We start from the raw sequence: 25322 nt of genomic DNA on the forward strand, positions 1-25322 counted from the left end.
TGTCTTCATTGGGCTTTGTAGCTCAAGCTTGCAAGACAGCAGCCCTATACCTAGTCTATCTTCTTATGAATAAATGGGGTAGCAGTTCTGTGGAACTTTGTAGGGGCTCTGTGCCTCAGGTATATGGCAGTAGCTTTTCATTCAATGCGGAGGGCATATCTTTTCAGTGGGTGGCATGTCTAAAGCAAGTGAGACAGGCAAGGACTCATGAGGACAATTGAGGGGTGGGGCAGTTTACCTGAATCCTGCCAGACTACAACACTAAAAATGTTAACTGAAAACCATGCACCTTCTGTGATGCTACTGCTGCCAGGCTGCTACTCCAGGGGCCTTAATTACAACAAGCCAGAAATGCGGCGCTATATTTAGACCTGTAAATGCAGCCTTTTTTTTATTTTTCCACAAAGTGTTTTTAATCACTGTCTACAATAGTGTAATTATAAGACTTGAATTGCTTCATGATAAGCTGTTACCATAGGAACACATTTTGTTAATATCACCAGAAAGGGCAGCTGGGTAGGTGTTTTTTTTTTTTAAGAAGAGAATAAATTAGCATTCTGTTGTCAAATCTCTCTAGGTGTAATCTAGTCTAGGGAGACTAGACTCCCTGTTTGCTCCTGCTAAACTCAGCTGTAGGATGAAAATAAAGCACGAGGTCAGCTACCATGGATATTGACCTAGTTTTTTTCACAGCATGCATGACAATTTCAGCTGCTGCTCTCAGAACCCATCTGCAATCTAAAGTCATAGGTTGTATGACTAAATGACTGGCGAACAATGACCTCAAGAAAACTCATGGCTCACACTGTGCAAACTTTCTATCTCTACCAAAATGGCAATATTGTCTATTCTAAACACTCTCAATTAAGGACTGACCCGTGACTATGCTGTACATTCTACATCCAAAAAAGGTCAAACAGTTGACATGTCTACCTGGGACAGATAACTTTTTTTATTTGAATAGCTGGCCCAGTCCATAATAAATTGTAGGCTATTGTTCTTACACTTAAAGTGCATAAGTGTCATCTAATTGAAATTAATTCAACAGAGTTTAACTGTAGTCCATAATATCTACAAAGTCACTTGTGATATGCTCACCCATGCCTATTCCAAGTCAAATATACTAATAAAATGTACTGTATTTTTCGTTTCAACAGATGGTGCATACAATCAACACTATAACCTAATAAAGAAACTCATAAATAGAAATAAATGAAAGAATAAAAAGACAAATCTAGCAAGTAAGCCAAATTTCCCACTGGGGACAAAAAGTTCTATATACCTATCTATAATATAGTGCCTTTTTATTTATTTATTTGTAATACTAGGGGCTGTTCCCCCGCTTGCTTCATATTATAGAAATGATAAACAGTAGGGACCAATCCAGAGACAAAGTCAATTAAAGGCCAGAATACAAAGTATTTTTACTCTTCACCAATTCCTGAATTGTAAATCTAAACAGCATGACACATTTATGAATTTTAGGGTTAATCTACACAGGCATGAAGAGACCCTGCAAACTCCATATAGCCAGTGACTTGGTGCTGTTCCAATAACCAGACCACTATGTTTGATGGAGAAACGTTAAGGTCCATCGAGTTACTGTGAATTTTGATCTGACAAATTAGTGATGACCATACGACACAGTAAATCATCAGGATAGTCTTCACATATAAAAATGAGTGAAATTGATGAGAACTAAAGGAACAGTCTCTTGATTTATAATTCAGCCACTGTGCCAAAATTCTCAGTGCCTGGGCTTTTGTGGCATTTTGGACCACCAAATGTGAATCTACAATTAAAAAAGCTAGAGTGTTTACACTACAAATGATGTAGAGAACCTGTGGTAAATGGTAAAAAATTGTACACTCTGAACTACTGGCAATTTACATAGCATTACCTCTTAAAATTCTTGAAGAGGTGCTACAATTGTACATTATCATAATGACATCATCTATATGAAACTGTAGAAATCTTTTACAAGTGTCAATTATCATATGACACTTCTAGCACATACTGCTGATTGGACAGTTTCCAAAGTACAATACTAAAATGAGAACTGATTTAATTCGGCTCAGTACAGACTAGGTCCACAGGTGGTAAATTTGCGAACAAAGTTGCTACAATTTGCATCAAGCTTACAGCCCCTGCAGGAAAATAGAACCTACTCACAGATCCGGTGTTAGAAGCTCGCTTTGGCTTAACTGTCACAGACTGAACTACCAATCTGTCTAAACCAGCTGCTGTCCTAAAGGCCCAATCAGTTCCCAGAACTAAATGAAGTCTCCAAGGATGGGGCAGACGGTAGAAGCCTAGAAGTACAAGGGGGCTTGCACTGGGCCGGATGGTGATTGCATGCCAGCCTGATTTGCACTGCCCTGAATCTGTCTTAATGGAACTATGCACACAGAAACATTCAATCCTACTCCTGCCTACCAGTCTGACCTAGATGAAAAATTAGCAAAATAACTGTCAGTTCTTGCGACTACAAACAGCAATAAACCTCTAGTTTGTTGTCTAGTCTGCCTGTTACCGTCTGTCAGAACTACAGGGTTTCTGATGCCTAATGACCAAATAAATGATTACCGAAACCCTCACATATTTTTGTACTGAAAATCCTTATTGGCCAAGCAATGCAACTTTTCATGACAGAGTACAGTAACACAACAAGCTGTCTGACTGTGGATCATAATTCCATTGGATGGCACAACTTAATGATGGGAGCAGTTACATAAGTGTGCAATCTTTTCTGAGGATTTTGAAATGTAAAGAAGCCCCACTGGATCAAGCAGTCAAAAAGATTTATTGCCTAATGGGAATGCTGTTCTACATTTCAGATTGCCCAACAGGATTTGCTGCTTAAATGATGTGCAGCTGTCCAATGGCATTGCCTTCTTACCAACACAGCAGTGTTTACTGGTTATTTACATGATCTTGAGTTCTAGCAGCAGAACTCGCATGCTACTCAGGTAGATCACCTCTATACAACAGAAAAGCAACCTAAAATAATGGCATGGATTATTTCCAAAGAGAAACACAAGAAATAATATAAATTCATTTGCACCCAGCAAGAATGGAAAACACTGATTGAGAGCAAAGAAAGGCCATTTAGAAGTAATGAGCAGCTGCCAGCTGCAAAAAGAATCAGAAAGGATAAACTGTTCACTGCACATACTTTTCTAATCTGAATTCAGTCCATATAACAGAACACTCCATATTTATGCATTTTCCAGTTCGGCATCTAATGAGATTGAAAGATAGAAAAAACAAAAACAAAGTGGTTTTGCCAAGCTGATAAGGCCTGAAAAGAATTAATTGCAGCTGAGTTACACACTTCCTGGATTGTGAAAACCACATGACGAGCAGCAGTTTAGGACTCCAAACCAGAGCTGAGCAGTAACTGTTCCAGCCAAGTGATGCCCAGGCATATGGGTGCTGGATTAGGAAGATATGGGTGCAGCAATTAAGCATATGGGGGTTACATTATAAAAGATTGGGTGCAGCAAGTGAGCAGATGGGTGCCCATATGTCTAAAATTCTGTGCCAAAGCAAACCCAGCAATTTCACACAACATCATCCCAGACTATATTTAGACAAAGCACTACCCAACAGAAGGCACTAGCCATATGACAAAACAATGAGAAGGGCCCCTTAGGAGACATGGGATGGCAGCCACTAATCCAACAGCAAATGATACAGGGACAGGTTCCAATTTTGATTGCTCTCCTTTTTACTAGGGACATGTTGTAAAACCTGGCTGTAGTGTTCCATATGACACAAAATCCCTTCTCTTAGAAGAAGTAGAATAAGTACAACAATAAATTTTATTTAAGAGAATTTGAATATTAACTGATTCGAGAAAAATGCCAAACTGTAATAAACTCTTCATGATGATGATGATGGCTTGAATGCTATAAGCAACATTGTTTGAAGATGGACTCAAACATGTGAGATGGACACTTGAAGAACATGGAGACAAAACAAAAGTAACTGGACATGGAAAATCACTGTCAAACATTGAAGCAGTAAAAGATTACAATAGGCATGGATGGCAGTAACTAGAGGACAAGGAATTTAAAAAACAATGACCAGAAAAAAAGGTCTACATGGCAATGTTGTTTTAACGGCCTCATTTGTCTAAAAAGCCATGGTATATGGTTGGTGTTTTAAACTAATTAGACATAAGATGTGCCAACTTACTAAGGAAGAGATGAAACACTCTAATGCACTCTCTAGGCCTTCCTAATGTCTTCTCCTGATGAAGTTGCCAATCCTTTCTGTGCTCACCTACTTCTTCCACTAAATTTGACTTCTATAGAGTAATCCAATGGTTGTTTGCTGTAACTGGGAAGGTGGAATTCCCTTAAGAATCTCCGATCAGCAGTCGGTGTCATGTCACTGTCATGTCATAAGTGATTAATTCCTGAATGCCGTAGAAACACCAAAAATTTGAAAAAGCGTACTGAAGTGTTGGTGCCTTTTTATCCTGTAGCAATCTTATTATGCTATAACATTAAAGCAGGGATAATGTATTCTTCTGGAGCTTCACTCAAGCTTGGTTCCTACACAGTGATGGGAAAGAATCCACCACAGACCTAAAGTGAATTAAACAGGTTCAGGCCTTACCTTTAGACATTGCTGGGTTAATTGTGGGAACTCTGTTTGAGATGTCTCAGAAGGATGAAACTTGAGCAGATATCCACTAACACGAAGGACAAAAAGACAACCATGACGCAGTATGATATTCTCAAAATGTTTCAGGGCCCGAAGCATGAAGTGGAATAAAGATGACAGTTGGTGGCATTCTCCTCACAAAACATGTTTCTACACACAGCTTAAATTCACATTACACTGCAGTTGAGAGTGGGGGAACAACAATAAAAATGCAGATAAAAAACAGCAAACATGGCCTACCTCCATGGACAAAGCCATGCAGTGTGCAGTCTGAAGGTCCCACCAAGTGAATCAAACTGGATTGGCTGAATCCTACAGAGAATGGCTCTGGAATCATAAAGGTGGTAGAAATATAAGAAACTAGGAAGTTGCCCCAAAGTACTGTTTTTTGCATTGTACCATTTGTATTCTGTTTTACTCCAACATTCCATCTCAGAGTTCACTCATGCTACTTTATATTGGGACAGTTTATAGCTGTCAATCAGTCAAACCTGCTCATCTTTGGCATCATAGTAGCCAGAAAAAAAATCTATGTGGACATGAGCAGAACAAGCAAAGTGCAAACAGGCACTGAGAAGGTAGAAACCTAACATTCTGGGTCCTCATTTATAAAGCTTGCTTATGCAACTTCCCACGCAAACCTCGGTATTTATAAATGGAAATTTGATGGGTCAACTTGCATATATTTATGGCAACTTTGACTCATGTGTACACAACATTTCAGAGAAACTGGAAAATAACGACACCCTTGATCAATCAGGGAAATGTAGGCTAACCATCTAAATAACTATGTCATGCATAATCATTTATATTGTGAGCCATTATTATGTGCTCTGACATGACAAATATTAAAGCTCAAAGTGAGGAGAATGATGTACAGACTAAGTTCCTTTCTACAATGCCAAATGCTGCATATTTGCACTGAAGAACTGTTTTGTTATTTTTCTCAGTTTATATCCGCTTCCTGTTTTCACTATTGAGGGACTGGCCGATAAAGTCAGGAATATCTTAGCCAGTCTTCAGTCTCTCGAGCCTTTAATAGACTGAAGTTTTCACATGGTTTGGTTGCATATACATGTAACAACAAGTTGTTACCAAAATAAACATCAATTTGCAGCAGTTTTCAGTATTCCAAATCTAAATCGGAGAACTTTAATGGACCCATATTACAATCAGGGAACCTAGAGAGAATTAAGCTGTTTTTGTTAACTGTAACCAGCGACACTCTATTAATATAGTAATGTATGAAGCCAAGATGAGACTGACAATATCAGGACTGCTCTGGCATAATGCTGCATAAAAGGGCATCTCATCAATTACAGATGCCATTCACAGATTAAAATCAGAGAGTGTAAAAGTGATTACACGCACACACTGCCTGCCAGTGACAAGCGATCCGCTTTGTTTCTACAATCAGACTTTTTTTTCTTTAATTTCAGGTACAGTTATATGAAAAAGTTTGGGAACCCCTCTCAGCCTGCATAATAATTTACTCTGCTTTCAACAAAAAAGATAACAGTGGTATGTCTTTCATTTCCTAGGAACATTTGAGTACTGGGGTGTTTTCCTTAAAAAGATTTCAAGTGAAGCAGTATTTAGTTGTATGAAATTAAATCAAATGTGAAAAAACTGGCTGTGCAAAAATTTGGGCACCCTTGTAATTTTGCTGATTTGAATGCATGTAACTGCTCAATACTGATTACTTGCAACACCAAATTGGTTGGATTAGCTCGTTAAGCCTTGAACTTCATAGACAGGTGTGTCCAATCATGAGAAAAGGTATTTAAGGTGGTCAATTGAAAGTTGTACTTCTCTTTGGCTCTCTTCTGAAGAGTGACAGCATGGGATCATCAAAGCAACTCTCAAAAGATCTGAAAACAAAGATTGTTCAGTATCATGGTTTAGGGGAAGGCTACAAAAAGTTATCCGAGAGGTTTAAACTGTCAGTTTCAACTGTAAGGAATGTAATCAGGAAATGGAAGGCCACAGGCACAGATGCTGTTAAACCCAGGTCTGGCAGGCCAAGAAAAATACAGGGGCAGCATATGTGCAGGATTGTGAGAATGGTTACAGACAACTCACAGATCACATCCAAAGACCTGCAAGAACTTGATACAGCAGATGGTGCATCTATACATCGTTCTACAATTCAGCGCAATTTACACAAAGAACATCTGTATGGCAGGGTGATGAGAAAGAAGCCCTTTCTGCACTCACACCACAAACAGAGTCACTTGTTGTATGCAAATGCTCATTTAGACAAACTTAATTCATTTTGGAACAAAGTGCTTTGGACTGATAAGACAAAATTTTAGTAATTTTGGTCATAACAAAAAGTGCTATGCATGGCAGAACACCTCCACCGCATTCCAAGAAAAACACCTGCTACCTACTGTCAAATTTGGTGGAGGTTCCATCATGCTGTGGGGCTGTGTGGCTAGTTCAGGTACTGGGGCCCTTGTTAAAGTCGAGGGTTGGATGAATTCAAATCAATATCAACAAATTCTTCAGGATAACGTTCAAGCATCAGTCGCAAAGCTGAAGTTACGCAGGGGTTGGATATTCCAACAAGACAATGACCCAAAATCTGCAAAGGCATTCATGCAGAGGAAGAAGTACAAGGTTCTGGAATGACCGTCACAGTCCCCTGACTTGAATATCATCGAAAATCTATGGGATGATTTGAAGCAGGCTGTCCATGCTCGGCAGCTATCAAATGTAACTGAACTGGAGAGATTTTGTATGGAAGAATGGTCAAAAATACCTCCATCCAGAATCCAGACACTTAAAGGCTATAGGAGGCATCTAGAGGCTGTTATATTTTCAAAAGGAGGCACAACTAAGTATTGATATAATATCTCTGTTGGGGTGCCCAAATTTATGCACCTGTCTAATTTTGTTATGATGCATATTGCATATTTTCTGTTAATCCAATAAACCAACAAATGTTACTTCTGAAATACTACTGTTTCCATAAGGCATGTCATATATTAAAAGGAAGTTGCTATTTTAAAAGCTCAGCCAATGATAAACAAAAAATCCAAACAATTAAGAGGGGTTCCCAAACTTTTTCATATGACTGTATACTGTAGCTGGAGCTAAAGGCATTTACAGCAGCAGTAACATTGTGCCATTTGCACTTGTTGCTGATGCCCACATTTAGGCTACCAAATAAAGTTTATTTACATACCTCTAATTAAGAGCAGAGACCTTCTATCACTCACTACTGGATGCATCATATTTGAAGCTTCTCTAACAGCCAATGAAGGTCTGCAGCATCAGGATTGCATATGTATGAGGCTGATTAGCATGGCTCATATGGTTGTTTCAGGGTGGAACCGGGTTTAAGGTGCATTCATACAAGTTGATCGTGATTTATAAAGGGTAAGTTGCAAAGAAACATGTTTACACCGGGTTTTATTTTAAATTTTTATTGTTGGTGTAGGCATTCTCACATTTTTTGGCATACATTTTTTTCCAAAATCACAAAACATTTTATAATCGAGTCCCCTGGAGCTGTAAGGCAGCGGTAGCAACTACGGTGCCACAATGAACTAGGACTCTAAATTGTTTGTCCACTGTTCCACAGACTCTAATAAGTGTGAGGTGAAGTGGCACACAAGCAGCCATCCATTGCTTTATAAATCCAAAGGGCTGCAGATTGATCGACAACACCACATGTCCTTCTAATTCTTTATTTTACAAAAAGACAGCACTCCTTACCTTTAGCTTGTCTGTCTGAAAAGCACGTGGAATAGAAAAGCAAGGAAGATTTGTTAAAATCTAAAACTTCTCCTGGGCTAGTTAGGTCTGAGCATCATTATCCAAGGTCATGCTTAACACTTTATATATACGTATTTGATAATTATGACTGGATAAAAATGTTCAATGAATTACTAATCATAGCATACTCATGTTTTAAGGCAGAATAATGTTCTAAAATAAATATACATCCCTTTATTCACTAGACTACTCACTTTAACCCATTCAAATATATTCCCGTATAAACATCCAGACCATTAATATTGCTGCTGTAAAATCTGACATGCACATTCAGTGCTGGTACCTTATACAATCAGAAAATGTAACAATTGTCTATATATAGATTTTTAGTTAAAGCACAAACCTAAGTAACTTACAAAGAGACACACCATAAGGCAGAGGTATGGGTCTGAACTGGGAACTTCATGGTTAACCTTTCAGTACCCTACTTACCATACCACAATGTACAACCCAGACAAAGATGAACAACATCGCTTACTGGCTAATTTAAAACTGACATATTGCCACCTTTGGCACTATTCTAAAGTTTAGCATTTCAACATATCAGCCTCTCTTTTCACTTGAATCACAATAGAAGCAACAATCAAGCTCACAGGCACAATATTCTTTAGTCCATTAAATGCAATATGACAACTTCTTCTGTGATATATAAAAATCCCCACAGACATGGTAAGAATCACTTAAAAGATTCTGTTGATACCTGGGCTGATTACAGGCATAATGATCTCGCCATTCCGTTGCTTGGTCTCCAACCGTTCCATCTTTTGAGCCTCATATCGTTTCTTGCCTTCAATTTCCTGCTCATTGCTTTTATACTGGGAAGATAAAAAGCACCATAGAGAATTTGGGCAAACATTCAGGTGGAAGAAGGTATTTATTACACAGGTCATAACTATATTTTGAGCACCCCGTTACCTACTTCAGTGTATCAAAAGAAAATGTCTGAAATTTACCTTCCTTCACTCATGTTCAATTAGCAAGGAGAAACAACACACCCTCCAACATGACAATGTTGTGTCATATCATTCAAATACCTTTCCATAAACCAGTCATTCAGAATCTAAGGTTAAAACTAGGTGTTGTACATGTGCTAGGTTACGCAAGTTAAACAATGGATGGATAGATAACTCATACACTAATTATTATAAATAGAGACAAACAGGTTGACCACTAAATAAATTTAGGTTTATTAAGCTGCCATTGTTTATTTTTTCAAATAGTGTAAAGAATAAGCACAAAACTGCAAGCAACTAAATTAAGACTCATGCGGCCATGATAGACTCCAGTCCTCTATGATCCTAAAAAATGGTTTGATTGTGTTTAGTAAATTGGTGGATGGAAGGACTCAGGTAACCAAGTTATAATAACAATATTCATCAAACAAGCACAACTACTGTTTAACTTGTCGTTTAGTTACATAACCTTGACTTCTTGTTATTCTAGTAGCAAATTATCTTAGACAGGTAGCCTTTGTCATCACACTTATGTATTAAAACTTAATACTGAACACAGCTGTATGAATACCAGACTAATTTTGTTCAAATTTTAGCAAGGTATGTATACTCCAGCCTTAGATTAGGGCAAAGATTTGACAATATTAACATGTTTCTTAACACTCACTTTGGATACAGTGCCATCCATAATGCTTGGGCTATGACAGTATTTTGCCATGTGAGAGGTGACTGAACAATGCACCAGAAGATGAGCAGAAGAGCAAGTGCTGCTTCAGTTATTTGAGGTACCTGAAAGCTTACACTTCATAACTACAGTATAGTTAGGTCTGTTAGTATTTGAACAGTGACACAATTTTCATAAGTTTGACTTTGTACGCCGCCACCACAATGGATTTGAAATAAAGAAATAATTACACGATTGAAGTGTAGGTGTTCAGCATTAATTCAAAGGGTTTAACAGAAATATTGTATGGGACATTTTACATGGTTCCCCCTTTTTCAGGGGCTCAAAAGCATTCAGACACTTGACTGACAAGCTGTTCCATAGCTAGGTGTGAGCAGGTCCCATATTATTTCATTAACTATTAAGCAGGTATAAGGTCTGGAATTGATAGTTGATTCTAAGTGTAGAATTTCCATTTGGAAGTTGTCACTATTAACTCTCAACATGAGGTCCAGAGATCTGTTCATGTAAGTAAAAACAGTTCATCATTAGACAGAGAAAACAAAACCAACTCATCCAAGAAATAGCAGAAACACCAGAGGCGTCATGTATAAACAGCGTATGCACAAAAATGTTGCGTACTCCCATTTTCACCCTCAAATCACGATGTATAAAGCCTAAACTTGGCATAAAGCCACGCACATTTTCACACTAGCTCAAACCCTGGCATATGCAAGTTCTCCACTCAGTTTTGCAAACTAGCGACACCCAGCGTCAAAGCAGTGCTTTTGTTCCAGTGTGGTTTCCCCTTCTTTTTAGATCCATATCCCTGAAGCGGCTTTATCATATAAGCTGAAATTAACTGCATATTGTTTATTAGTTTAAGGCATCCGATTCTAATTAACCTGTAACAATATAGTGGTCCACGAAATGGCAAACTATACCAAATACCATAGCTCCTTTAGCGTTGTTACTTTCACTGAACCTTCTTTCAGCTGCTCCCATTAGTGGTTGCCACAGCGGATCACTTTTTCCATATTACTCTTACTGCACCGCTCACAGTATTTATATCACTGTATCCGAGTGTGGAATCACAGCTCTACAGCAGCTGATCGGAAAGAGAATTATCGGTGTAGAGCATCTAGCACATCAGCCATGCCTATTTGAACTGCTCTCGTACTGCAAACGTTTCAGAAACAGTTTAATCCCAAGAACTATAAATGCAATCAATCAGTCCATCAATTGCTCCTTATAGAACTGTTTGTACTTATAAGTACAATTACCTCACTGTAAACTTGCGATACAGTTATAATATTGCACAACATGTACCACTTTATAAAGCGCATATTTACATATGACGATAACATTTTTAAAATGAAATGCAGCAAAATATGTTTACTACATTATACAGATAAAATGTTATCATTTAAACAATCTATATTTTTAATAATTAAACATGTGAGGATACAGTGTCGCAGCACTAGCAAGGAGCTGGCGCACCGTTCAGCGATTGTTCCTGCCTTGCGCTGTATTCTTGCTGGGGCTGGCGCGACACTGGAAGGACAGATAGATAGAATAATTAAACATGTACTATGAAGATATTTCAATGTTGCTTAAAAGTTTTGAAGAATCGGAGTTCTAAGCTTACAGATGGCTTAATATCTATTACTGAGCTGATTGTGTGGCAATTGGGTACTTGGAGAAAGAAGAGGAAGGACAGGAATTGAAGGTTAGTACATTTGAAAGAGACAGTACTGCTGCAATAAATTATTTCATCGAAGGTCATCTTGCGTGAGGCAGGAACAATCTCTGGATGGGGCACCAGTTCGTCACTATCACTGCGCCACCGTGTTCCCATGTTTAATACATGCTTTAATTGATATGATATGAATACTGAAATGATATCAAGTATACATCTCAGTATTTAAATTATTCAGAGAACTGTAATATCACAAATGTAATGGATTCTGTGTCCTGTCGGAGGAAGAGAAAGCCCGTTTAAGAAGCACGTAGTGATTCACACACATAGAGCACATAGAAGAACACATGCAAAACAAAGCATAATAACGTGCTACTTTAGTTACGATGGGATTTGAGAAACCAGTAAATTAAACGATTTTAAGATGAAGTTCATGATGTTCTACTTTAATGACAAAATAAACAACGTTATTAAAGTGGAAATTTCAAGATTAAAGTTGACATTTCAAGCTTTTTTCCCTACCGTGTCCCAATTTTTTTTTCTTTTCTCTGTACCCTAATAAGCTTTCATATGACACTCAGACGGTGGGCTACAACTTGTCTTTTCACAGTGACTTTGATATCTGATAAGTTCTTTTTTATTTCGGGCACTGTGTGACCTTGTGAACTTGAGCTTTCGAGTTTCTCTGACACTGTCACTTGATCAACTTCCTTTTGTTGTTTATATCACTGTTTAAACCAACAAATATTAAGTTTTTCCTTGCCTCCACTTGGTATTTGCTGAAATTCTTCCGTTTTCCCCCGTGCTTTTGCCATTGGCTTTTCACAGAACGATGAGCCCAAGGGCTACTTAAATTGATTTGCATATTCAAAGAGGTGTAATTCTGGGAGGAGTTGGGGAGTGGCGGCAGGCACGTGCATGTGCATTAATTTTCACGCTGATCAGGATTTATGTGGCAGAAGAACATTTTTTTTGTGTATACGAACATTTCCGCTTTTGTCCATGCACCATGTTTTAGTGTGAATTCTACGCACAGCGTTATGCATGAGGCCCCAGGAGTGTACCATCTGGTACATTCTTAAAGAGAATGAACTAAAGGGTGAGCTCAGCACCACCAGAAGGCCAGGACAACCATGGATGAGAACTGTGCTGGAGGATCGCAGAATACATTCCTTGGTGAAGAAAAACCAATTCATGACAATTAGCCAATTCAAGAACACTAGGAAGTTAGCCTATCAATGCCAAAGTCTACAATCAAGAGAATACATCACAAGAGTTAATACACAAAGTTTACCAAAAGGTGCAAACCATTTTTAATCCTCAATCATAGGAAAGGCAGATTAAACTCTACTAGAAAATATTTTGTAAAAAACATCCCAGTTTTGGAACAGTTTTCTTTGGACAAATTAAATTAAGTTTAAAATATACCAGAATGATGGATAGAGAAGAGCAATGCAGCATATCAAATCATTTGTGAAACATGGTGGAGGCAGTTTTATTGCAGAGGCAGTTTTATTGCAGAGGCATCCATGACTGCCAATGGAAGTTGATGACTAGCAAAATACCCGCGCTTCGCAGCGGAGAAGTAGTGTGTTAAGGAAGTTATGAAAAGGAAACATTTTAAAAATAATGTAATATCCCTGACCATCTTATCTTCGTTGTCAACTGCTGTAAAGATAACAGGTTTCATTCATCTAAGTATTCACTACCCAAATCGGTACTTGTGAATCTAAGATGTTTAACAGGCATTCTCGGTAGTAAGTTGTGGATTTGCCTGCGAATATTTAGTGGCAGCATGTCTATGAACGTAATTTAAACTTAAGCTTTACACCTTGCTTTCCTTTTGATATGTCTACAAAGGCTTGTTCAGCTTCAGAGGGTTGTTCCTTTCTTACTGCATCAATAAACAGCTCGTCTACCTCTTTATCTGAGACATCACACACTGCATGCAAGGGTTTACCTTTCCCAGTCCTGCAAACTTTAGTGAAGTAGTGCAATTTACCACATTTTTTACACTATCTGCCTTTAGCTGGACATTGACTTTTTCCACCGTGTGGTTTGTTTCCGCAATATGTGAACTTATGAATATGCGTGTATGCATCAGTCGCTTCATATTCTATTGCTGCTGTCTCAATTGTGTAATGCGTTTTTGTTCAGCGCTCTTTGGAACTCTTGCTTCTTGCCTGCGTACTGCGTTCACAGTCAGTTTACGTGAGCCGCTCGGAGTACATGCATCGAAGTTTCTCAGCTTTGCTTGTGCTATCTCGTGTGATCTTGCGATGTCCACAGCTTCATTTAAATGTTAGCTCAGTCCTGGCACTTAAGTTTCTCTCGCACTTTTGCCGAGTTTGTGCCCAACACTATTCTATCCCTGACCATCTCATCTTCATTTGCATAAGCACAGTCCTTCACCAGCAATTTTAACTCCATTACAAAGTGATCAAAAGTCTCGTTTATACCCTGTGTCTTCTCATTAAACTTGTATCTCGCGAATATCGTATTCGTCGTAGGCATGACAAATGCCAGTGGCAGCGTGTCTATGAACTTAATTAAAACTTAAGCTTTACACTGTGCTTTCCTAAAGATATGTCGTCATAGGCTTGTTCAGCTTCAGAGGGTAATTCCTCTCTTACTGCATCAACAAACAGCTCATCTTCCTCTTTATCTGAGACATCACACACTGCATGCACGGGTTTATCTTTCCCAGTCCTGCAAACTTTAGCGAATTGGTTCAATTTACCACATTTATTACACTGTCGTCCTTTAGCTGGACATTGACTTTTTCCACTGTGTGCTTTGTTTCCGCAGTAGCTGCACTTATGAATATGCTTGTATGCGTCACTCGCTTCATATATTTTTGCTGCCTTCTCAATTGTGTAATGCGTTTTTTATTCAGCACTCTTTGGAGCTCTTGCTTGTTCTCTGTTCACAGTCAGTTCACGCGAGCCGCTCGGAGCACATGCATCGAAGGTTCTCAGCTGTGCTTGTGCTATCTCGTGAGATCTTGCGATGTCCAATTCTTTATTTAATGTTAGCTAAGACCCGGCACTTAAAAGTTTCTCTCACTGAGTTTGTGCCAAACTCTAGTCTATCCCTGACCATCTCATTTTTGTTTGCATAAGCACAGTCCTTCACCCACGAATATTTCGCGGCAGTGTGTCTATTGGCTTGCTGTTGACGGACAACCTTATATGGGCAGGTACTCAATTACGTGGGAGGCGTGATGATGCGGGACGCATCTCCGCCTCACACGGTGACCAAGCTGCAGGCTATGGCCGTATATATGTACGTAAGTAGGTTCCAGTTATGACCGTTACGCGTAGAATTTCGAAATGAAACCTGCTTAACTTTTGTAAGTAAGCTGTAAGGAATGAGCCTGCCAAATTTCAGCCTTCTACCTACACGGGAAGTTAGAGAATTAGTGATGAGTAAGTGAGTGAGTCAGTCAGTCCTTTGCCTTTTATTGGTATAGATGCGACTGCTGGCTGAAGTAGCAGGATGATTTCCAAAGTATATAGGGCTATGCTGTCTGCTCAGATTCAGAACTAATAGGACAACACTTCACAGTACAGATAAATAATGAGCCAAAACATATTGTGACAGCAAACCAAGTGCTTTTCAAGCAAAGAACTGGAATATTTTTCTATGACCAAGTCATTCAACTGACCTCAACCCAATTGGACATGCATTTCACTTGCTAAAGACAAAATCGATGACAGAAAGTCCAACAAACAAGCTGTTCCTTTATGGGGGTCACTAGCTCCCTAGTTGGAATAAGTTATTTTGTAATTGCGATGTTTTAAATAACCCGAAACTATATACAGTAAATATAATGTAAAAAAAAGGTGATATCCCTCCCATTGTGATATGGCGGTAAAAATCACACAAGAGAAAATAACTTAGCTTTCTTTAATGACGATTTACACGGCATAACAGACAAGGAAGCCATGACAATTTGTCATCTTCGTCACTGCGCTGAAAGGATTTTCAGGACAGATGACGTTATCACCCATCAGCTTCAAAGTATTTGGCTGCTGTCCAAGCCTTTTATACTGGATCCTCCACGTGCAGGCCCCCACGTCGGCAAATAGTCCATTTCCAAACAAGAAAATAAGATTTTGTGCTGACATTTAACAGAGGACAAAATAGTATACACCTGTCTTTAGGCTGACTATACATTCCTCCAGCTGTCTTTGTCTATCTTGTCCAATGCTTGTCCCAGCAATTCTAAATGCTGAGAGCCCCGGTGTGCTAACTTTGGCCTGTGCATGTGAGCAGATTTATAAAATAATTATTGTACAGAGCACAGTGACATTAAACTTATATTCTTATTACACAAGAAGCACCTCAAGACAACTGCAGTAAAGGCCTGGAAAGCCATCAGTAGGATGGAAACACAGTACTTGGAAATGGCCATGGGTTCCAGACTTCATGCAGTCATTGACTGCAAAAAATTTTCAACCAAGTATTGAAAATGATTGTTATGTTAGTTTGTCCAAAATACTTTTGAGCCCCTGAAAATGGGGGAACCACCATGTATACAAACGGCTGTCGTCTCTAAATAATTCATACAATGTTTTTGTTAAATGCCTCAAAATTAAAACTGCAAGTCTACACTTTAATCATATCTTGATTGCTTTATTTCAAATCTATTGTGGTGGTGCACGGAGCCAAAAATTATTCACATTGTATTACTGTCCAAATACTTATGGACTTAACTGTATTACTGCCAAACCAATGCTCAGTGCAAAACTTACCTCCAATGTTGTACTAACTGAAAAAATTACAAAGACCATCCAACACATAATATTTAATGTCATGGCTCTTAGCAAACATTCTGCTTATTTTCTAATGGGCGAAACAAAACACACCAAGGGCCCTCTTCATAAGCTAAATTTAGGTCATAAAGTAAACTTGAAGACAGAGAAAAACAATTTGTCAGTAAAGGTAAGAGGATAAAGGTGAAAAGTTGAACTACCTTGATTTAATAACCATTTATAGACTAATTAGGTTTCTGTGATACAAATGTAAAGACATCAGCACAGTGTCTTAGTCTGGAGGGATATATGCTACCAGCAACTTTATGATATTTCTGTCTCTAGCACAACAAACATACTTCAATCTCAGTGGGCGAACAAGAATGTTCAGAAGATTCAGGGCCTTGAACATGATCCTGAGTGTTATGGTACAACCAAGGGTGTTGCCCTGATTCAAATCTATTTTATATTTAATTTTTATATTATTTAAATTATTAACATCATGTTAAAATTTGGTTTGGTTTTACCTGTGTATTCATGTAATATTACAATTATTCTAGTACCTCCAGGTGTCTCTACACCCCAGAGTATTTAATATCTCTTTAAGGAGAAGAGGTATTTCAGGCAGCTTTAGGCATCTCCCTCCACTGAGGCATTACATCAACTTCTTCCTGCCTGGGACTATGTGCTGTCATCTTGGTTGCTGAAGGAATACCACTTGCTTTATGCCAGACCTCCTAGAAATAACAGTGCAACATGTTCCTAGTTCTCCTTATCTGGGTTCATGTTACCCTCTCTTGACCTGGATGTTTTAATTTTTTTATGTTAAGGTGACTCCCTCTTACGAAGAGAACTAGTCTACTTCTTGCACCATTGCCAGCCCCTGTTGTTCTTCTGTAGCACTTGGTGCATGAACAGGACATTTCTTTCAATAGTTTGCTCTTTTTTTCACACCCATACAGGTATGTTCATTTATGCCAACTGATTCATCATAAGAGAAAGAAATGACAAGTAATTGAAAAACATTTATTGTGCTATGGGAATAACCACTTCTCCAAAGCAATGTATACACATAAGGGAATAACTCATAAATTCCTCTCATAAGGCATCCCTGCCTAAAATTTAATTAGGGCCCTAGCATAGTGAGACAGCAGTGCTACCCACTGGGTAAAGAATAACTGAATATTATTATAATTATACAACAAAATCTACAACTTAAGCAGACCAAAAACTGTCTTAAATTAAAATATTCCATAATACTGTGGGGAAGAAAAAAAAAATTGTTCATATGAAAAATGTTTTGCAAACATGCAGACAGAATAACACACAAAAGACATCTGCTAGAAAGCAGCAGCCAGGTGTGGGCTGCACGTGACGTCAAGCTATTTTGATAGCTGGTATCCAGCTGTGAAACAATTTTAGTCCATTCGTATTGAAGCTGGGTTGCTTCTTTCCACTGATTTTTGCCCAACTTTACTGCAAAGCAGCGCTCATTTATTAATGATTTAAAAGGAACACATTTTCTGTACCAACTATGGGTCAGATCTTCCACTAATACAGTAATATTAGTAGATTGTCAGCAACTAAGTAGGTTTGACAAGATGACTATATGTTGACCAGTGGAAACAGTAAATGTACATATGGCTTTTGATGGGTTAAGAAATCTATATTTTACATAGTGCTGATCAGAACAATTTGTTTAAAAAAATTATAAAAGTTGGGTTGCGGTCCAAAAGATCATGCTAATATGCTCCGTTTGTTGACATTAATCTTATTGTTAATTTAAGAAAAAAAAAATCAGCCCTACAAATCTGTGTAAATTGTTTATGAAAACTGGAAAATGACAGATTCTTTAAGAATTTATCATTCTGAGATGACACATCTAAACAAGCTCTGGTGTAAAATCTTGTCTGTCAGAAATTGCATAATTAGTTAGAAGGAGTCTGTTCTGTGAAGTTAAGCTGTTTCTCAGGATTTGAACTAAAATAGACCCTTTTCTGTGAAGTCCCACCTTTAACTTATAGGTTCTGACAAACACTATGTTAAGAAAACCAAGTAACACTTGATACTGATCTAGGAGGATACTATGAAGCACTAACAAGGGAAAAGCACAGTGGGTAAGAACATTCCAGAAGGAATTTTACCACCTCACCAAAGCCATATTTAATAAACAAAACATGTAAAGGTTCTAGACATCGCCAGTTATAAAGGCTGGACAAGGTGCAAAGAATATATAGGAGAAGAAATATACTGATTTCAGTGGTCCTTATCCAATTTGAATGAATTCATGATAACAAAACTGCAAAACTTCCATTGGCCAGAGTATACCAAGAAGTATCATAAAAGACTAACTGTAGCATTTTCTCCCTAAGGTGGTTGTACAACATTCAGCTGAAGCGGGGTTTATACTTACTGACTCAATTAATGTTGTATCTATTAAGAAGTTCATTAAAGTCTTCTCAGAAATTTGTAAATGCAAGTGGCAGACATTCATGTGTTGTTTCTCTTTAAGGATGAACCAAAGACTTGTCAAATGAAGCAGCACTCAATATACTGAATATACTAAACTCTTAAATTAGCAAGCAAAGTCCCCCGAAAAAAACTAAACTTGTATTCAAAAACGGAATTAACTCAATACCAACACCTAAAATAAACTGTTTAGTCTTTTTTGAAGTCTCACTTTTATGTTAAGTTGTTAAAAGTGCATTGTGCTCTTTAATTACATGGCCCAATGAAGTCATGGGACTGTGCAGCTTCATAGCAAGCATTCCATTTTCCATCCTTTTTATTAACCCACTTAACCAAAGCAAGGTTGCAGGGCAACAGCAGAATATCTAAACAATTATTGGGCACAAGGCAGGAGCCACACCTGGTTGGAGCACCAGTCCATCACAGGGTGAACACACACACACACACACACACACACACACACACACACACACACATACACTAGGACCTGTTTACCTAAGTTGCATGTCTAAGAGGAAACCAGAGCACCTGGAGGACACTGGGAGAATATGGAAACTCAACACAGGTATCACCCCAGCCTCCTTATTGTTAAACAGCAGCACTATCACTTCTCTACCATACCACCATCATAACAACCAGACATTCTAAAATCACAGCCTTGTAACATTGTCATCATGAAGAGAAAGTATGAATAGGTATTAGTGTTCCAAATTGAATGTAAATCTATAATTCAACGCATAAAAACTTGAAAAGGTATAGCCTTTTGATCCCTAACCTTGCCAACTGTTACATAATATATACTGTGTAATGGACGGTCCGGCATCCCAGCCAGATGAACTCCCTACCCTTACCTAGCTAGGAGGGCATCATAACGAATGGTACAGAAGGAAAGCGCAACAGGACTAGCATCCCAGTAACCATGGTTATGAATCACATACCAAGCTGGGATGCTACTCTGCAGGAAGGACAAAATGGAAGGAGCATCCTGACCAGGATAAATAGTCTGTCCCAGTCAGGAGACCACATATGCAGTTAGGTCCACAAGTATTTGGGCAGTAACACAATTTTCATTCGGCTCTGTACATCACCATAATGGACATGAAATAAAGCAATCATTATATGACTGAAGCATGGACTTTCACCTTTAATTTAAGGGGTTTACCAAAAATATCATATGTGCCTAACCCCCTCCTTTCCAGGGTCTCAAAGATATATGGACAAATTAACAATCATAAATAAAATGATCATTTTCAGCATTTGGTTGAAAATGGACCTAACTCTATGGGACAATGGGAGACTTCCTCCCAAATGCAGGTCGGTCTCCCGTACACTTGGTGGCAGTATCCCTTATGATGGACCCATGTATGGATGCCCACAAGGCAGCTTGGGAGTTGTTGCCTCAGTTCCATAAAAGGTCACCAGGGAGAGCTGTTGGGAACTGAAGGCTCATGTTCCATCTGACCCAGAAGTGCTTTCCAGAAACAAAATGTTTGGCACCAGAAGTACTTCTGGGTTGAAGCTAAAAAGGAAGACCTTCGCTTCACCCAGGGAGACGGAGAGGAGAATGGACAACAGGTGACTGGGAAGATGGGAGAAAAAAAGGGGGAGAATAATATTACTATAAGAATGTGGAAATGTGGAAAGGTGCAACTCCCCCAGTGGTTACAAATATAATACTTTTATTATTATACATAATTGTTACAATGTTACCACAGAATAAAAGTAGCTCAAAGATAACTAATTTGCAAAAATAATGTTGGTATCAAAAGGAAGATTACACAAAACAATAAAAAAAATAATAAGACAATCAAAGATGTCCACTGAGACATATACAAAAGAGCTTCTCTCTTACAGGCTAGTAGGGAGACTTACTGACTTGTCTCTCTAAAACTGATCAATTCAACACTTCCGCTCACTTTTTGTTCGTCTATGACTCACCAATTCCCCAAGTTACTTGCAGACTACAGGTGAGACCCAATACACACTAGTCATATGCAGCTGTTTCAGACTTACTCTAGAGTGAAGTTTGCATGAATTCCCAAAGTCACATTCAAGGTTTTTGGCTTGGATTAGTACACTCTGGTTGGCTGAAGTTCTACTTCCCATCTGAGCCATGTTGTACCATTTAAATGACCGTTTATCAGAGTAGCTACTGTATGTGTGCCCTTTGCTTTCTGTTTCATGAACCCAGTAAACACTTGTGGAGCTGCCTGCTTCAGCCTAGCAGCCTGGGGAAATAAAGCTGACATTCTACCGGTACCTCATTGCATCTCTTGTAATCTGGTGCCTTTAGTTATTTTCCTTTTGAGCCTCTCTTTACATATAGGTACATAGGATCACATGAACACAGTATAGTGAAAGTCTTAGTTGCATGTGCTGCTTAGTATACTGCATGTTGCCAGTGTCCAGCACCATGCTTAGTGAGTTTAACACCTTATCTCAAATCAGCCTGGGAATTATTTGGGAACAAAGGGCAAAAATGCCCCCAAATGGAACAAATTTGACCCAAAAAATGCCCCCAGCTTTTCGAGTAACAATTTAACATGTGTTACTTTTACTCTCACTATTACACTAAAAATTGGCTTTAACACTGCTATTCCATCTAATGTCATTTCTTTTTCATTTATTTTTAATACCACATATCCCTCTCTCTCCTGCCTTTGCAACATTATTGTTCATAAAATGGAAATTGTTTTTATACATGTGGCTGCTGCAAACACCACCAGCACCAAACTCCTAGCTATTAAATGGGCTTATCAAACAGGGTATCTGTTTAACCACACTGGCTTTTAGATGGCTCCTCCTGTGGTTTACATATGTGGTTCAAGATGATGCTCTTCCCCTTTCTTTAGTCATCGTACCTCTCATCCTGCCACTCTTTAACCCATTGCCAGTTAGGCAACATCACACTGAAATAATCATTTATAGCTGAGCTTTAAAGTCCTTAAAAAGTTTAGAAATGTAAATGTTGGTTAACATACCTCTGCCTAGAAAGCTAAACACCTACACTTATCATTTGTAATGTCAGAAAAGAAGAAAATGCTCACATGTATTCAGCAAGGCCAAAATATTAAAAATGAACAGTGAAATATGGTTACAGACCAAACTATGTATATATAAAAATAAACAAATCTGCTTAAATAAAAGAAGCATTGTTTTTTTAGATTCAAATAAACCCCTTTGAGAGTTATACGGACACAATACAGATAACAAAAGCAGGTACCGCATACACAATAAACCATGAATGAATTTCTTGAAAATGATCCAAAGTCATTACCCTCTGTGTCTAACTCTATATTTATAGGCAAAATCATGAAATAATGAGCTATGAAAGTAATATTTTTTTAAATAACAGTAACTTAAGAGTTCCTCACATAATAGGAAAAATATTGTCACTTTGTCCCATATTAAATATTTTGTATACACACACACAGACCAGATCACAAAATAATTTAGCCATCATGACTACTGTTTTGTTATTATTATTATTTTATTATTACCACGCTTTTTTTTTTTTAACTTCACCTGTTTGTTGTCTGGTAAAAAATCTTGTAATCGATATTTAACCCACTTCCTACTGTCCAAATGACTTGAAATTTTGCACACTCACTCCCTTCCAATGACAATACATGAATTAATAATCAGTTTCACTAATTGATCAATTAATCCATGTTAATTAAGAAATGAAATTTTTATATGAAGATAGTTAAAGATTACACCAATAGATGGCGCTAGTAACAGATAGAAATATTAAAGGAAGTGTTAAAATGTTGATTACAAAATTATACTAAAACAAACCCGACTAAAAAGTTGAAAATAATATATATATAAAAAAATACTTTTTAAAAACCACACTAATATTAAGTTAAAAAGTGTACTAAAAAGTAAAACAAGTCTCTCATACATCACTCGTAAAATAAAAGCGTGGGCGCTTTTCATCAATCAACTTAAAATCTAAGCAAAAGCGCCCACGCTTTTATTTTACGAGTGATGTATGAGAGACTTGTTTTTTTTACTTTTTAGTACACTTAACATATTAGTGTGTTTTTTAAAAAGTATTTATATATACTTTTTCAAGTTACACATCTACATAAAGGGGAGGGGATAATGATAGACTTACTTTTCTAAAGAGATTGTATCTCTTTACTTCCTGGCTATCTTACAATAGAGTGCAAGTAGGAAGGACTAGGGGAATGCCCTTGGCTTCTGGGTTGGGTAGACTGTGCCCTGGTGCCAAGATGTATGTCAGTTTTACTTGCAGCAAAACTGAGGAATCAATTTATTTCAAACAGGGGAAATAGGAGATACAGCACAAAGGTCATTTTGTGGCTTACAGAAGAGCACAAGGTAAGAATGAAGCCACGAGTATGACACAAGAAAAGGCGACAGAAGACTCGAGACAGTGGAATAGAAATCACAGGAATGAAATATAACACAACAATCACGGTATCTTTAGCAAACAGATTTTGTAGAGGATGATGGAGTTTGCCCCTATATGAAAATTTTGACAGTGAAGATTATAAAGTTCTGGCTACCTTTCTCCAGTTTATGTAATCTGCTTAAATTTCTGATGATCATGTCTGAATTATTGTAAAGAACAATTGTAAAAATTCTTGAATTAAAAGTAACCAGCCACAGTACCTGTAGAAGACAGGTAATACAATAATTAAAAAATATTTGCTATCTCTTGGCCTACGTGTACCTTCAGCTCCTTTCCTCAGTATCTGCTTGTATCTGAACCTCTCTTCCCATAAAGCCGGTTTCTCAAACGGTCATTATTTTCAGGGCATCTTTCTCACATTTTTCATCTTTCTCAGAAGGTTCGGTTTTATACTTTGTCTTCTGAAAGCGACTCTCTCACCTTGCACCTTTACTTCTCGGTGTGTATCTCACACTTGCACTTCCTCTTTCTTGGCATCACCAAAGCCAAACTGACCAATAAGATTGCTCTGAAGGACTGGGCAAACAGATCTTAGTGTTTTATTGTATAGTAGATTAGGATCCTTCCCTCAAACACCATTGCAGAGAGGTGTGGCAATATTTGAATATATTCAGAACATGCGGTAAAATGATATTATGACTTGGTGTCAGATGTACTGGAAATTACTGTATATCAAGTATCAAAAAGATGACAAAGGAACAGGGACCAGGATGTGTAGAATTACTGGCAGAAGACTGGAGATATCTATATAGTTGGGGGATGGTATATATAAGTGGCGTGGACAGGAGTGGGGTTTTTAAAATGCTAACCAAACATGGGCTAGAAATGTGGTACAGAAGCTCATGTGGTAAGCACGTGTAGTGAAGTGATGTGTAGCAGACGAAGAAATCTAGGACATGGAGTTAACAAATGCGAGGAAAAGATAACTTGCAGTTTGTGTGGGGGGTGGAGAATAACTTTAAAGACTGTCCCAAATCCTTTTTCAATGAAGCTAAACCAGGGCTGATTAGTGTGATAGATGAGGATGAAGAAGAGGAAAAAGACAATCAAAATCTGTATGAGTACTCAGCAGAAGAAAAAAATGCAATAAACTGTAGCTGATGTGAAGGTCAATGAACAAAATAAAGAAGACTTATGTCAAAGGAAGGAAGTGACAGATGAGGGATGCCAAGAGATAAGAATCGGTGTGAAATTAAACACATGAGTGATGAGAGTGGAGCTAAGAGAGGAGGAGGAAAGTGAGGCCTGGTTTTGACATTATAACTGAAGCAGCAGCAGATTGTGATGGGAGAAGTCCATGGCGATGTGGGTTTTTAAATAAATAAATGACCCAGAGGAGACGCAGGTGCAATTGGGAACGTGCACACACTGCTAAAAGGTTGATCAGAGTGCTTGGCCGATCGTGCATTCATATGCAAAGGTAAGCAGATCAGTTAAGTGTTTCATTCACACATCAGAGTAGGTGATTGCAGCACTTATGTCCAACAGCAGTTTAAAAAGGGAGCCTGTGTTAGAGAAGGAGAAAGTTCAAGAAACAATAAGGTGAAAAAGACAGAAAGAGAGATGGAGGTTAGAGAAAAAAACACAAAAATTGAAAGGAAGAATGATGGAGATGGTGGGATTGTGTGGAGCCAGTGTGTGGTAGAGGGCCCTGAGGAGGAGTGTAAAGCTGATGCTAAAAGTGGCTGAAATTGGTCACTTCAGCCGAGTATTTTCAGGTAGCTGGTATGATCTGTTGTTCAGGAGGGCTTCCGCATAAAGCCAAAGAGTCACAATGGGAGTCAGAGCAGTGAGGGAGAGTGTGATGGCAATAGGGACACAAGCTTGGACTTTAAACATTGGCTGCACATGTTGGGAGGATGTCTCCAATGGTTACAGAAGC

General features: G+C 38.2%; 1 protein-coding gene across 6 annotated transcripts in view; it reads right to left on the minus strand.

Moving 5' to 3' along the window:
* The window catches only part of acot7 (acyl-CoA thioesterase 7), a 238928-nt gene that overhangs the window by 95526 nt on the left and 118080 nt on the right, over positions 1-25322 (minus strand). For 5 of the 6 annotated variants that reach the window (XM_039756119.1, XM_039756122.1, XM_039756121.1 and 2 more), the window contains 3 exons: positions 9158-9272; positions 8398-8412; positions 4915-5001 (listed from right to left, as the gene is read on the minus strand). In XM_039756119.1, coding sequence (XP_039612053.1) covers positions 4915-5001; positions 8398-8412; positions 9158-9272 — 217 coding nt within the window. The remainder of the gene's footprint in view (positions 1-4914; positions 5002-8397; positions 8413-9157; positions 9273-25322) is intronic. The other variant, XM_039756120.1, reaches the window with a different exon arrangement.

This window comes from Polypterus senegalus, chromosome 6 (assembly GCF_016835505.1).
Source record: "Polypterus senegalus isolate Bchr_013 chromosome 6, ASM1683550v1, whole genome shotgun sequence".
Lineage (NCBI taxonomy): Eukaryota > Metazoa > Chordata > Cladistia > Polypteriformes > Polypteridae > Polypterus > Polypterus senegalus.